This window comes from Perca fluviatilis, chromosome 21 (genome assembly GCF_010015445.1).
Source record: "Perca fluviatilis chromosome 21, GENO_Pfluv_1.0, whole genome shotgun sequence".
Lineage (NCBI taxonomy): Eukaryota > Metazoa > Chordata > Actinopteri > Perciformes > Percidae > Perca > Perca fluviatilis.
In genome coordinates, this window is record NC_053132.1 from 31,671,206 (window position 1) to 31,687,943 (window position 16,738).

Sequence of the window (16,738 nt, forward strand, 5' to 3'; positions counted from 1 at the left end):
AAATCCACCAGAGTTTAAAATTCCAACACAAAGAAAGCGGAAGGTAACGGACATCGGCAAAAATTCATGCATCCTGCGGAATTTCCTGCAGGACCGGAGCAATCCCAGAAGTGGACCGTCGAGGATATAGACTACTGTGCCTGTAAAGTCCCTTAGATGTGACAAAATCTGGGGCCTGAATGGCTCTCAGTTGCTCTGTCATCCCCACATACTGATTACATGGGTTGTCAATTTTGGCCATGTAAAAAACAAATTGCTTTTTGATGCGTCAGTGGCTTTGTCTGTCACTGGCTTACTGTCCGTTTCAGGATAGATTTTAAAAAAATTTTAATGCTTTTTTTAAAGATTTTTAATAGGGTTGCCGCCTTCTTATTTATCTGAGCTTTTACATGTCCACACACCTGCCAAAGCACTGAGGTCTTCCAATCAGATGCTACAAAATAAAAGTGACAGAGCCTTTTCAGTGGCAACTCCAAGTCTCAAAAACGTTGAAAAAGTGTTTTTTTCGAGGTTGACGTGAACACAACACAAGGGTTAAGACCCACTTCTATTTGTTGGCTTTCAATTAAAGTTGAGCTTGGACACGTTGAACTTTGTCTACAATTGGTTATTTTGTATCGTGTGTATCCATTTTGGGTTTTCCTGTAGCTTGTTGAGAACTTTGGTCAATTATGGTTGTTTTTAAACGTGCTATATGAATGAAATTGAATTGAACTGAGTCACATTTTTCTTTCATAGCCGTTTGCAGCTATTTAACGTTGGCTGACGAAATGTGATCAATGCATTTATTGTGCTCTATGATATCATAGAGTGCAAAACATTCTCTACGGCCTGAACGCCCAAGTTTTTTTTCCTCTTTTCAGCTGGAGCCACAGGGTACTGCATCATCAAATTTCTTCAGTTTTAGGAAGTAATTTGCAATAGTTCCCCGTTTCGCCATGGCTTGGCCTTTGACTTTCCTGCTTGCTTGTTGCCATTAACAGTTTGTAACCCTATCTACTGCATTCAAATAGAGAGTGAGAGAGAGAGAGTAGTTTTATCTTTTATCACTTACGCTACAGTCTACAGTCATTTTTTTTAAATGAATACAACATGAATGTTCATAGTTTTAATAGAATGACAGATATGAAAATCACTGTAATTTTACAATTCGAATTGTGCAGAGGGAATTATTTCCACCAGTCATTCTGTGAGGCAGCATTTTGGATTCCCAGTGGAAACGCTGCAGTTATTAGGTCTGAAGAGGTTAGTTATAGAGTGAAGCCATATGAGTTTGTGGCAAAAACTTTCACAGTGCTCATTTTTCATTTTGTGACTTTCGATTGAATAAAAGACTATTTTTCCAGTCATATTCTGTCATTGGAGTTTTCCTTCAAATTCAAATTAGGCTACAATTTCATTGAATGGATTAAAGCATTATATGACACTCCAAATGCAACTGTCTGTACTAATAATGTAGAATCTCCCCCAGTGCACTTAGGAAGAGGTACCAGGCAAGGCTGCCCTCTCTCCCCATTATTATTTGTTATTGCTATAGAACCGTTTGCTGAGATGATCAGAACTAATCCTACGAAAAAGGGAGTGACCCCAGGTACACAAGATCACAAAATTTCTCTCTATGCCAATAACACTTTATTATTTGTTACTGAACCTATGGCAACTGTGCGCCATGTTTTGGCAGATATTCAAACATTGTCTAAGACTTCAGGGTATAAGGTTAACTTACAAAAATCAATTGCTTGCCCTCTTAACATTCCAAATGAGGAAAATGTTAAGAAGGAACTCCCCGTCTCCTGGTCAGTATATGGCTTTAAACATCTTGGAGTACAAGTGACACCCTCTTTGGACAAACTATTTAAGGGAAACTATAACCCTTTGCTGGAGGAATGCAAAAAGAAACTTCAGACTTGATCTGCTCTCCCACTGTCAAGTTTATTTATGCTTTTAATTTGTTGCCAGGTTATATTCCCTTTTCATTTTTAAAGCTACATTGTGTAAGAATTACTCCCATCTAGCGGTGAAATTGTATATGACAACCAACTTCGAGCCCTGCCCATTCCGAGCGCGTTGTGTCTCCTACGGTGGCCTTGTTTTTCCAAGATTAACATGGCTTCCAGTACGACTTCGTCCATCAGTGTTTCTTCCAGTGATGAGGTTACTTTAGAAAACAATTACAAATTGCATTTAGTTATTTAGTCAGTTAGCATGTTGGTTATGACCTGTATCTATGTAAAATGAACGACAGTTTTATATATCCTTCATAAATCTGGTCCTGCGAGTAGCGGCCCGCGCCGTTGTTTTGGCAGGCGTGTGGCGCCTCATTTCCCCGATCACAAGTAGCGGCCCGCGCCGTTGTTTTTGGCCGGCGTGTGGCGCCGCATTTCCCCGATATAAATATCCTTTTTCTTTTTCTGGGCGAAGAAGACTCCAGTTCCTGAAATATTGATTTTGAATATGTGTGGTCCTCCATGTTTCCTTCTTCAAACTTTCCACCGGGGCCGGGGAGCTACAATACCCATTAGCAGCACCTGTGAGTTTATCATGCGACAGCGAAAGCGCGCGGAGCACTATGTTCTGTATGTCCCTTATCGGCTAACGTATTTCAAGATGGCGCATGTATATGGAGCGTCTACCCCAGTTCATGGTAGTGCAAATGTAAAAATTAAAGCCAAAACGAACACTTGAAAGCGATGGTAGTGGTGCATATTTATGAAAAAGGACAAGTTTGTGAACGGGCAACACAGCTTTTTATAATGAACAAGTATAAATGTTACACACTGGGGCTTTAAGTTAATTAATAGATGTTTAACTAAATGGAACAACAAGACCCTAAGGATTAAGCTGTCCACTTTAACAAAATCATGTTTAAAAGGGGGGTTAGGACCTCCACATTTTTTATGGTACTACTGGGCTTGCCAAGTTAGAAATATTATAAGTTGGAAGTTGGGAACTAGTTCTCTTTGGGTAGCACTGGAATCACTAACATGCTATCCATTGGGGATCACAACAACACTTTATGTTAACAAACTGCAGTCCCTGATGAATGTAGAGGGGTTCCCCCCTTTACAAGCCACATTGAAAGCTTGGCAGGACTGTAATAGGTATCTGAGCACAGAAGGTCATATACCAAAAACTCTACTATTGCATTTAACCCCGACTTTCAAGCTCTCTCTCAAACTGACTTTCGAAATTGGTCACTCCATGGTTTGAAAACTTTTTCAGATGTGTTTGATGAAGACTCAGAGTCCGTTAAATCCTTTACTGTTATTTGTGCAGAATATCAAACTCCTAGAATAGATTTTTTTTAAATAGGTTCGTCACATTATTGTGTCTTTACAATGGTAAAGACACAGTGCACTGCTGGTAGGTTTTACAACTTGACCTACTTTCACTTAAGTACGGTGCAGTAAAGTGTAAAAATGTCCGTGATCTGCGTAACGACAGTACAGTGGGACGTTTGCCTTCAACAGAGCGACAGTAATAACCTAACATACCATCATTACTGAGTTTAAACTACATTCACGGTTATGTTTGCATTGAATAACGCATTCAATAAACAGAAACATAACTCTTGCAGCGCACATGAACAGATGCGCAATATTAGCTCACACATAAAATAGCACCCTCGTGAATTAGCCTTTTGCTAACGTACATTCATAAATCCTGCATAACATCGTCCCGTACGCGATATTACGAATCCCACTATGGCCACGCCAAGACCCGCCCTTCAATAGCATTCACACACTACTATTGGCCAGGCGTCCATGCTAACATGTACAGTCCTATCCCCTGACCAATCCCCTAACCCTAACCTTAACCACTCGAGGTGAAATGCCTAACCCTAACCAATCAAGCTGCTTCGTAGGGCGGGTCTTGGCGTGGCCATAGTGGGATTCGTAATTTTTCGTCCCGTACCTACAGGACCTCAGACTTACGTATTGATGCACGCACAGAGTAGTGTCGACAAACTCGGTCCAACAAGGGGAAAAAGGAAAGTGTGATAGCGTTCCACTTTTAACGCTTTTTTCTCTCTCGCTCGAGACCGCTGTGTCCAACGTTACTAGAAGGTAGAGCGAGCTACAACTGACAGGGAGAGAGAGAGAGAGAATGTATCACCACAGCCGATCCAGTCTGCTCAAAGCGATGTTTTTTTTCACAAATAGGTTGCACGTAAAGGGGGAAAAAGTAGCTTCCACTTAAGGAGCCCTATGTCCTGTTTTTGTGTCTTTGCTAGTTTAAGACCGACGCACTTGTCAATTTCCTGTCCAGCGCCCGCGACTACGATTAGTGTGACGGGGCGGGAAGAGGAGAGACACATCACGATGGTGGCTCTCCATCGTGATGTCGGCCAGCCATCACGATGGACGATGATATCGTCCATCGATGGACGATGATATCGTCCATCGGCACAACCCTAGTTCGATCATATAAATTCTTCTATGTGTAGGAAATGTGGAACTGAATTAGGAACATTCATGCATTTATTTTGGTAGTGTAAAGCTGTTTAATTCCTTTTGGGAGAAGATTCATAAAGCAATTCAAGATATATGTAACTGTACTTTTGAGTTATGCACTATGTTATATTTGTTGAATTATGATGTGGAAAATAAGTTTCCCAATACAAGAAAATGTGCGTTTACAATGTTTTCCAATATTGCTAAAAAATGTATACTTACTACATGGATTTCCCAGTCAGGACCCACATTGGATCAATGGCTGGAGCAGATAATAGACTTGTTGCCCATTGAAGAAATTACAAGTAAACGGCATTCAAGACTGCAAGATTTCTTATCCACATGGTCCTTAGTACTGAATTATATAAAGACTATAAAATTATGAATTCACATTGGATAATGGATAACCCACAGACTGTGGTAGCGTAGGATTATTATTATTATTATTATTATTATTATTATTCCTGTTTTTGTCTTTATTGTTTTGCGTGGCTGTGTTTTGGAGTATGTCTTGTATGTCTAGTTTTTTTTAATGCGTTTAAATTGTGAATAATAAAAATTTAAAAAAAATAAAAACAAAATTGTGTTAGAATCTTGTGTTTCGTCACACCCCTAGTAATAACCTTTTCAACTACATTTAGCAGGTTAACCCTGAAGTTGTTGGTTTAAAACTACTCCTGAAGCTTTCTGCAACAGAAGATCCACACTGACATTAGTTCATTATTGGTGCTTTCACAAATATTTACACAATGAGAGTTTTGATAAATAATCACCAATAATGTGGAAACAATGGCAAATTATAAAACAGTAACTAAGTATGTATGCCTTTAAAATCAGGAAAAGACAACACATGTATCATATCACAATATTACGATATCCAAAATAGAAGATGATATCTAGCCTCATATATCGATGTTGATATAATATTGACACATTGCCTAGCCCCAATGACATTCATGCAGAAATATTATACAAAATGAGAAAATATAAGAAAACAGGTTTTGTTTTTTAAAGCAGAGCTATTGTGATGTCAAATTTAAACTGCTCTGCTAATTGAAACATACTGTAGTCTGTGTAGTTGTATATACACCCTAAAAAATGCTGGGTTATTTCATCTACCCAACTGCTGGGTTATGAAATGTTTTACCCATTATGGGTTATTTATATGGAAGTTGGGTTATTTTGTGCAACTCATGCGTTGAGTCAAAATCCATCAACCCAACATACATCGGTTGACCCAGCACTTTTAAGCGTCATCAGATCATCATCAGCGAGTCCACACCGCCGCTTGTCACAGCAGAGAACCAGTCTGGTCATCCAACGAGGCAAATAAATAATAAAAGGTTTGTGTACACTAGCTACATGTCTAATTCACATTGTCTGTGTTGTGTTACCTATTAAAGTAATATCTTTTATATTGTGAGGCTAGTTGGTTAGTTTGGCTAACAACGTAGCTAGCTAACGTTAGCCATTTAGCCGTTATCATGGAAGCATGGATAGCCTACAGCTTATCCGTTTGGTCTGAATTATATTAATGAATTAATTAAACAAGTTCATAATGCCCATGGGCATATGGTCATGTTTATTGAGTTCACCAGGCTAATTTGCCAGCTAGTTTCAAGCTAGCCAGGTGATTCGCCAGTTAACTATCTAGCTAGCTAGCTAGCTAGATAGTTTACTAGCCAACAGGCTATCCGTTAGTTGCTTTGCTAGCTATATTATTTTAACTGGCTATAAATGAACGCGCTTGTTTTTCCTGAAGCTTTTAATGTGAAATGTGAAGGCATAACACAGTGTTTGACTGATTAAAGTATGTAAAAAGAGTGAGATAATCTGATATGTCTGACTAAATGCATGTATGTGCATTTACAGGGCTCCAGACTGCGATCAAATGGTCGCATTTTGCAACCAAAATTTGAGAGTGTGCGACTGAATTTTACATCCAGTCGCACATGTGCGACCAGTATATTTGCCCCCTTTTTTTACACGTTAAATGTCGAAACGTAGGTACCTGAGCGCGTAAGCGCAAGCTTATCTGTCCTCTCTGAAAATTGACAGAGAGCGGTGCTCCGACACAAACACACACACTCGCACACACGCAGAGTTGCCATCGGCGCAAACTACGTCGGCTGTTTTGTTGAAGTCACAGTGAGTGATGCCGATAAAGTAGTTTCAAGTATGGTTACAGTTTTTAAAAACTTCACGCAGACAGCGTTTTCTGCTATATGATATTAAAAACAGTCACGGTGCTGTTGACGTTACACTTCCTCTGAGACAAGCAGCAGGCTCAACAGTGTGCAACTGTGCCCTGGTGACTGACTGACAGGCTGAGGCTGTAAGGCAACATTATTTCTACAGCTCCTTTCAGCAACAAGGCAATTCAAAGTGCTTTACATGAAACATTAAAGCGCAATTAAAAACGGTCATGATGAAAATAAGGCTAAAAAAGTTACAGTGAGTAAGAAATAAATAATTATTCAATTTAATAGGTTGTAGGGACGGGTTTGGGAGGAGAGAGGGAGGGGTTTTATTTTTATTTTTGTTTAATTTCTTTAGAGTGTAACATATTCTAATAAAATAACATAATGTTCTAAGTACATAGGATAAATAGGTTTGGAATTATTTTTACAACTGAAATAATTGTTTTGTAATTACAGAGGGAAAGTACCGAAAAAATGTACCGTTGGGTACTGGAACATAATTTCAGGTATCTGTACCAATATTGGTTCAGATGCGAAATGTTTAATTTTAAGGTGAATTCATTGTAATTGTAGACTAGAGTTGGTATATTTTTTTAAATATTTTGTTTACTGTCATGACAGCGATGGTGCCTTCTATGTTGCATCTTCAAACGTGACACTGAATTTGAAACAGCACATTGTAATTTCTGCATCTATTATCAAAGTATTTATTAGTAATACAGTGGAAATTAGTAGAAATGTGAATATTTGGTTAGCATGTTGATTTACGGTGTGTGCCCCTAAATTTTATGGTTGCGCCCCTAAAATTTTCAGTAGGTGGCCACTGTGCTCCTTGTGAAAAAAAGTTAGTCTGGAGCCCTGATTTATTTAAGTAATGTGGTGACCCACAATAGATACGAAAAAATGCTTATTTTAAATGGCGGCCTGGCAAACGACAAGGGCCACTTGAGTTAACGGTTAAGAAATATATAATAAAAAGTTTGGGAACCACTGCTGTAGACTGTTGTACTGACAGTCGTGCCCTGAAGGCTATGCTGTGAGCAGCCACAAATATTCAAATATGAATTGCATTCATATAAAAACAATTTACATGCATGCAATTTGTCATATGAATTGTATAGGTAGAGAGGGAGGATTGTGATGCTAAATAAAATGGCTGTTATCTTCACATTGGATTACATTCTTCTGTTAGTCTGCATTGCTTTTACATGGTGATATCCGAATAGTTAATACAATAGCAATTGTATCTTTGCTTAAGCTCTTTTTGTGTTTGTTTCAGATCAATGGATAGCTTTGTCATTAACACTTTGACAGAGTGCCAGACCTTGTCGAAAGATTTAAAAGGTAAGAAATATTTGTTTTCCCATCCACAGCATATCAAGTGTGCATTGCTACTAAAGCCCTTTTCAGACATGAATTCTTATGAAATATAATTTCCTCTTTTTTTCAGTAGCTTCCATGTAATGTGTCAAAGTGACTCCAATAGATGAATAGAGCCAGCCACTGGATTCCTGGAGGAAAGGCTGCGGAACGTCAGGAAGCGGCTGAGATCAACCAGCAGGTCGCAGAGCACGGCACAGACACCACCACAAACGCCAGATGATGGCGCTCTTGCAAGGGCTCTCATACCAGGTAATTATTAAACTGAAAAATTATTTGATGAAGCAAATTTTATATTATATATATATATTATATTTCAGTGAATGACAACTTTCTTGTTCTTTTTTACAGAATGTACCATATCAGACGAACGTGAGTCACAGCTTAAAGAATGGTTGAGAAACAATTCTCAGCCCCTCAGCCAGATAGAGACCTACATGTGGAACACGGCAGTCTACAGGGCCAAGTGGATTAGGGACAACAATTGGACCATCGATCAGATCCTCGAAGAGTTCCCTCACCTTATGACCAAAGGCATGGTAGGTATAGGGAAATATGATCTTACATATGAGGATGCATTGTTTATAATGTTTTATTAGTGTGCCACATTGAATTGGTTTTAAAAATGTGTTTTCCATTTTATAGATTGCACAGGCTTGTCCTGCATGGGGATGCTGCATCAAAGTTGTTTGAAACTTGGTCATATGAAATGCCAGGAGGGGAGTCTAAAATGGTAAAGTTTATTCAAAGTAGAATACTTGCTTGCAAGTAGAGCTAATGGCTCTTAATAGCAGCTTTTTAATAGGAATTTGAATTTGTTCACTATAGACCTGTTGACTGTTGGCCTGTTGAATGTTCAGCCAGTTCATTCGTAATTGTTGTTTTGCTCTGAATGTTTTCCTACCTGAGTGATATGAACTGCACCAGTTCCACTATATTGTTGATATAATAAAATTTTTTCAAAGATTCCATTATGTTTTGTTTTTGTATTGTTTAAGTGTTTATTGCATATATGCATAAATCTAGCATGTATTCTGTTCTAGGTTTGTAGTTTAACAGTTTTATTGCAATTTATTTTCTTAAATTGTACTGTAATGTGTTAGAATTAATCTGGGATATGGGTTAATTTTGCCAAGCATTCACCTATACACTATATAATAAATATGTAGTTGAATCAACCCAGAATTGTAATTAATTTGACCCAGCATTTGGGTACACTATATAACAAATATATAGTTGAATCAACCCAGAATTGTAATTAATTTGACCCAGCATTTGGGCACACTATATAACAAATATGTAGTTGAATCAACCCAGAATTGTAATTAATTTGACCCAATATTTGGGTAGAATATTTAACTCATCTGTTGGGTTAAAAATGACCAACCCATCTTGCTGGGTCAAATTAACTACTGTTGGTCCGGTGCAATAGTGATCCAGCGGTTGGGTTATAAAACAACCCAAGTTGGGTTATTTTTAACCCATCATTTTTAAGTGTGTATAGTAGAAAAATAAAGGAAGGAAAATATGTTAGAAATAAATTTGATAGGACTCAATATTGGCAGACACAAATAATTATCAAACGATCAGGAGCAAAAACACATGATCATGACATCTTTTAAGCTCTTCAACTTGACTGAAAATTGATTACTCATTTTATAGAAAGGCTATGTATTAAGCTCTGTTTACACGAACACACTAGCGGGTGAAAACAGCAAAATAATTTTATCAGATGTGTTTAGACGGTGACGGCGTTTTTGGGGCTTAAAAAACGCACAAAAGTGAAACCACCCTACAGAGTGGAAATCTTAAAAACGCTCCACTGTCGTGTTCCCGTCTAAAGGGTAAAAATGCACTGTGCGAGTGTGTGTGTGTGTGTGTGTGTGTGTGTGCTGTGTCTGGCGCAACGTGTGTGTGTGTGCCACGTTTGTGTCTGTGTGTGCATTGTTTGGAGCAATAACTCCACCTCCTCGTCTGTCCAGACAAAATGGTCAGCTTTTGTTGTTCGCTTCGCGCTACTAGGGAGAGGAGAGGGAGAGAGAAGGAGGAGGAGAGGGAGACAAGTAGAAGGAAGGTTCTACGCAGGCGCGCAGACTTGGTGGATCGCACATGCACGCAGATCCCCCCCCCCATAACACTGGTCTAAACGCGGAATAAAAAGTGCGAACGCAACACCACTTTTGAGTTTTCTCTTCAGATCGTTTCCGTCTAAACACCCCTGTGCCGGAAGGCCCTAAATAAATCAAGTATATTTTTTGTCTGTTTTGCTACAAAAAATATATACAGTATATAAATAAAAATGTATATATCCTCAACAAGCAAATGCATAAATTTGCATTTGAAATTTGCATTTAAACTGTATTTCTAATGTATTTTATTCCCTTTCCCTAAGTGGCTTTGTCAATTGTCAGGCTGCCATTGTAAATAAAAACCTGTTCTTAATGACTTGCCTGTAAAAATAAAAGGTGTAAAAACAAATGCACCACATTAACCCGCTCTGCCCGCAGTCAACTGCTGACCCAATCTTTATCAGTTATAGGGCTCGATAGACTAATAGGAGTCTGGCTCAACGTATGTACGTACATTGCTGGGAAAAAGCCTGACATCCGGGGCGACCTCTAGCTCACCCAGTAGCTAGCTCACCCATGTAGGCTGAGGCCTTTGCAGCGGCCCGGGTCCGAATCCGACCTGTGGCCCATTGCTGCGTGTCATCCACCTGCATGTCGGACGCACCGACAGTTAGGTTGTCATTACTTAGAATTCCTCATGGGGGAGACAGAAACTACGCACTATAGCTTTAAGACTGGACACCTCAATCATGCAGCGGAGCAACATTATGAACGCAATAACCATCCACCTACGGTCCCGCTACAGACAGACAAGAAAGACATGTCCAGTGCAATGATTCCAACACTGGATTTAAGATATGTCTTGCCGGGACCAAATACTTCCGCCAAACCACTAAAGGTATCCAAACATCATACCTACAACACCAACAAGCTGACAGCGGCGCTGCGTTCAGTCGCCCACTTTTCTACAAAAACATACCTGTGGTCAAGGTAGTGTTTATACAACTATCTTACATATTTTTTGAAAGGGAATGCTAAAGTTGTTGGTATGTGTATTTATTTTATTTAATTACTACCTTGCATTTTTCACGGTAAAAATAGTTCACATTCTGTTTCATGCATTCTCCTTCATATAATGTTATTGTATAATTGTTGGGGAGCCAAGTAAAGCCTTTAGTAATCAAAGCTTTTAGTAAACATGATGACATTGAAATGTTTTTATATGCTTTTTTTTTTATATGTACTCCTGATATAAACCTATATAAAAGGCCACTCATGCAAAAGAAAGAAAATACCCTGATTTAGCTTGAAATCGCAGAATCTTAAAAAATAACCGTGATACAAATTTTTTATTATACCGCCCAGCACTACTACAAACCCTGCGCATTAGACATCACATCTGTGGAGCTATGCAATGGCCAACAATTTTGTTTGAACAAATCAGATGCTGCTTCACCTAACCAAATGTTCATCCTTACTGTTGGCGCACATTTGTTCCTTTGTTTGGTCTGTGATTTACGCGTGTCACCGGTGAAGATGTGTGTTTTTAAACAAACAATTGCCAAAGAATAATTTGTCCAAGAGCTCAAACTTTAAGTTGGATATGGCAATCCGTTTATTTTAAGTGACCAGCAAAATAATAAAACAAAATAATAATTCTTCCTTCAATCTTACCACGTTATCATACACGTAACCACGGTCACAAAAAAACTGTGACCCTGCTGTGCGCAACACAGCTGAAGCAGTTAGGCCACATTTAAATAAACTTTTCCACCCCCAGCGTCACACGCTGATTGCCAATTAAATGGCTCCAACACTTACTTTCACATAATTTGCAGAAGAGTTTGATGTCACCTCAATTGCCAGATTACAAGTGGACGGTAGTATATCTGCGACAAGAAATGACCATTTTTTAACAACATACTACAGCGGGGGGGCAAAGGCAGAGGGACCGCAGGGTTAGCTAATGTTAGCTGTTCTCAGACAACTGAGTTGGTTTCGCCTTTTTTTGCTCACCAAACGCTGCTGCCATCTTTACTCGGGCTGAGTTTTTAAATTCCAGCAGATGGTATGCACACGACTTGCCTCCCTGACGGGCTTTGGGAGGGGCGGATTTGCGCTTGCGGATGTGCGCATGCGCGTCATTCAGAACACAAGACAAAATAAGAGTGTTCTTGCAAAACAGAACATGGCAAAATAATAGTTTTTTTCTCAATTATACTATTTTGGTGATCGTTGGGAGCCAAAATCGAAATTGAAATCGAAATTCAATTAATTGCACAGCCCTATTTTCCTATTTTCAGACTTTCTTTCTGTTTGGGAAATGGGAGGTAGATGTACAGTAAAGCCAGAGACTAAATGAGGCGCTATTCTCTGTTTTTCTGTGCCGGTCGGCGTTCGTCTTCAGGATTTAGCGACATATTAGAACACTTGTAACGTTACTGCCCCCATCAGGTCCAGAAGGATTGCATCCCCCATTACAAACACGCAGCAGGGAACTACAGTGCAAGGTTTTGGCCTTCAGGAGCAATTTAGCGTTTGCTTAAGAACACTTCAGCACATGGACAGGAGGCAGGGATTGAACTGCCAACTCTGAATAGTGGACAATTGATCTACCTCCTGAGCGACAGATGGCACATTGAAAAGACTTAGCGGTGGTTAAAATAAAAAATAAAAAACACTGCAATACTTATAACATTATCTTGATATCAACACTATAACCTCAGGTATTCAAAGTTACATGGTTCAAAGTTTATATAAGCCAGATACCTCGAGTTAGTTTGTGATACAGGCCCCAGGTTTGTCAGCAACATTAATTAGGTTTATAATGGTACAGTCCTAAACTGTGGGGATATAGAAGATTAAACATCAAGCAAAATCATGTAAAGAAAAGTCACTCAGTCATACCATCCAGCCCTGGATTAGTCCACACACTCAGAATGGGGTAGCTGCAGTATACGGAACTGCTGTGCCACCCTCACTGAAACAGCCCGCACTATAGCTGGCACAAGCAAACAGTCACCTGCATTGAGGAAATAATAAAAATTGACACTGAAGCAGATATCATACAACATTAAGAAGTAGGACCATTGGTTCAACGTAGAGTGCGGATCGGGCCGCATTTTTCTGTCCCGACCCGAGCCCAACAGGCATTAAGATATTTATGTCTGAGCCCGATCCAAGCCCGACACAGTTTTTCTCATACTAATGACACATGTACGTTTGTTTGTGTGGAAAGCCCGCTTTTATTAACTGCAGGAAGGCATTCGGAAATGTCAACAGATGAGCGCATCAGTGCACATGGGGCAACCAGCACATGTTAACACAGGCGCGCACAAGAGGCCCAATCATTAGGCCAGTTGAAATGAAATTAACGTAGGCCTACCAAAAATGGCCCAAGCAATAGAACAAAATCCAAAAAATTCACACAAGAGGTTCTGTGGACCTTGGTCTTTTAATGAAACTCAAATCAACACGAGTGTCCCCAGCGAAGTAAAATTAACGTTAACACAAAAGCAGCTTATTGAAATGAAAATCACTCTTACCACTGACGAAAGTCCCCCACCAAAAATGGCCCAAGCTAACATAACAAAATCCTCAAAAATAACACAAGAGGTTCTGTGGGCCTTGCCTTATCGCACTGATGTGACCGAGACAGACTCGAACCCAAACTTAATTTCTAAATATCTGTCCATAACCGGCCCGGCCCATCGAGTCCCGTTGGGCTTGGGTCGGGTATCCATCCTCTAGTTCAAAGAGATATGCTGTTTTGCCCAAGTTTTATCCTTGGAACTGCCATGAAGTCCACTCAAATAATAATGTTGCATACAAATAAATACAAGTACACATAATGCCTCCATTCCTGACTGTAGAGGTATAAAGTTCCATTTCCCTAAACCTGTTCAAATAAAGTAAGCAGACATAATCTTTTCACAGATAGGGTGAGAGAGAAACTCATCAATCATAAAAGCGGCATGATTTTAGAACATCAACTTAGTGTCAACAGACAACATCCAGTATTTCCAATGAGTTCATTCCATAGTGTAATAGTACAGGTATATAGAATGCGGATAAAACCAGAATTTTCACTTCAGACAGGTAAAACACTTAGCAGAAATAGCCTAAACTCAAACTAGAAAAAAGGCTTAAAACAAACAGACAAAAGATGGAAGGAACTACTCACTAAAACAAAGAAAGTGTCTTTCTGTACTAAATTTTAAATGAACAATCCAAGACATGCCCATGCAAATGGTATGGTCATTTTTCAACAACTAATATAGACCGTCTATGTCAGCTGTTAAAAGAATGACAGTGTTAATAAAATCATAAAACAATAACTGAAACAAGCTGAGGTGTTGATGTAATGTAACCTGAGGGCATATTTTCACTCGTTTCCTCAGGTATGCTGAAAGTCAACCATGCCTATACGGTGTGTGTGTGTGTGTGTGTGTGTGTGTGTGTGTGTGTGTGTGTGTGTGTGTGTGTGTGTGTGTGTGTGTGGAGTGAGAGAGAGAGAGAGAGAGAGAAAGAGGAGAGAGAGAGAGAGAGAGAGAGAGAGAGAGAGAGAGAGAGGGGCATTTAGCTGGGGCTGCAGTCAGTTAATAAACACGAACTTGTCAAACTAATGTCATTCATTATGGCCTTGGAAGCTAGCTTGGTAGCTACCTAACATGTTAACCAATGCAGTGTGCTAGAGAACGTTAGCTTGAGCAATCACACATCCTATTTCACCGCCACCAAGCTCTTTATCAACCACATCCAAACACCAGGTTCCCAAGATGACTCATCCAACCATGGTATATCGGAATATCGAATGTCAATAGCGTTAATTTTCTAATTTCTGATAAACAACTAGCCGAAATGGTTAGCACCGTTAGCTAGCTAACATCAGCTGCATAATGACAACAAGATGTGGAGCCCACAGCCACACCCACTACTGATGTTTACATTTTGACAGGTCACCAGCCGTCCATCTATATATCTATGCCGTCCATCAACACGGAACCAGGGAAATCACACACAAACGCGGTTGCATTCAACTGACTAAAACAGTGGTCGATGTTGGCCTGTTAGCTAACAAGCCAGCTAGGCTCACACTTCATTTCAACAGCATATAGCTAGCCTGTTGGCTAAATAGCTAATGTTAGCCTGCCGGTAGCTAGGGCAGCTAAGCTAGCACATGAACAAAAGGTCTGATAACGTAGCTAGAAGATGCAACAACACATACGTATATTGTCATTGGTAAGGACTTTTTAAAAAGCCTCATATTCTTACCGAAGAGTGGGACCAACACATGCCGTGTCGGTGCTCTCAATTTCCTGTAAAATCCGCTCGTGCTCCGTTATACACTCTAGGGTTTCATTCTCCGCCATGATTGTTATGTGTGTATTCTGGCTATCACTGCAGCTCCAGCTCCGGCGGAGGAACATTACAGGCAAAGTACAGGGCCGTATGAGCTCTGGCCTGTGGGGGACGCACTTCAGCAGCTGTGTTTCCACATATGTTGTTATCTTTTACTATTTGTTCATGTAAGGTGTTATTGAGTATCAAGAAAGGCGCCCATAAATAAAGTATTATTTAGTATTACATATCCCGTACATTTATTACATTACAGTAAAGTTTGTCACGTGAACATCCCCAAACCAGTAGGCCTACCATAAAATACTGTGACCAGCATGGAAAACCATATTGATTGTTGGCTGTTTTATTTATATCATCTAGCAAATAAAATATTATAATTAAATGGTAAGAAAATGATGTCCATTAAAGCAAAATAATTCGAAAGGCTGTATAAATTGCTTAAAATCACATTTAGTTTTATTGATAGAGATTTGATAGTTAATGTTAAATAATTATATTACGATTATTTTTTCTATATCCGGCTGCACTATGGCTCTAGCAATCTCAACCAGTAAGTTGGTTGAATCCTGACAAGTAATTAAGCTGCTTATAAATGTTTAAGGAGCACATTGCACTTAAAGTTCAATTACACATTTGGCATTTTAAGCAAATATAAAAAATATACCTATGTTTCCTCGTTTGTTTGGCATCTCTTGTTGTGTATATTAAGATCAATCAGCATTAAATTACTCAATTTGTAAGTAAGGATAATGAGTCCATCATCAATGGTAGCCAGCAGATGAAATTCAAGAAAAAATCTGTCCTGAATATAGCACAGTTTACCTTAAGGTGGTTCCTAGAGGCAGGTCCACAGATTCTAACTCAGCAAAGATATTCCCAAAAACCTTCTCTTCTTCTTTGTTCTCTTCTTCAATTTGACTGGGAGGGTCAGGTAAAGCAGCATGGACCCTGTCACTAGCCATTTCTCTCTTCAGATTCTAAGTATGAGCACTACATTTATGCATATGTGTGAAAAATAAGGAAACTGTGTGTGTGTGTGTGTGTGTGTGTGTGTGTGTGTGTGTGTGTGTGTGTGTGTGTGTGTGTGTGTGTGTGTGTGTGTGTGTGTGTGTGTGTGTGTGTGTGTGTGTGTGTGTCATGAATTCCAGGGCACCTGCTATGGTCAGCAGAAAAAGAGGGAGCAACAGGAAAAAGACATCTTGTGATTCGCCGGACTTTGAAGCCAACAAAACTAACTTCAGCTGCTCCCTGTGTGTGCATTTGTCTCATCTAC

At 39.5% G+C, this 16,738-nt stretch overlaps 1 protein-coding gene across 6 annotated transcripts in view; it reads right to left on the reverse strand.

Moving 5' to 3' along the window:
• Positions 1 to 16,442, reverse strand: part of exoc6 (exocyst complex component 6) — a 122,633-nt gene extending 106,191 nt beyond the window's left edge. For 4 of the 6 annotated variants that reach the window (XM_039787524.1, XM_039787528.1, XM_039787527.1 and 1 more), the window contains exon 1: positions 15,379 to 15,529. In XM_039787524.1, the coding sequence (XP_039643458.1) occupies positions 15,379 to 15,476 (98 nt within the window). In that variant the 5' untranslated portion in view covers positions 15,477 to 15,529. Of the gene's footprint in view, positions 1 to 15,378; positions 15,530 to 16,287 lie in introns of those variants that run through there. The other 2 variants (XM_039787526.1, XM_039787530.1) reach the window with 1 other exon arrangement.
• Between the last annotated feature and the right edge of the window lie 296 nt (positions 16,443 to 16,738).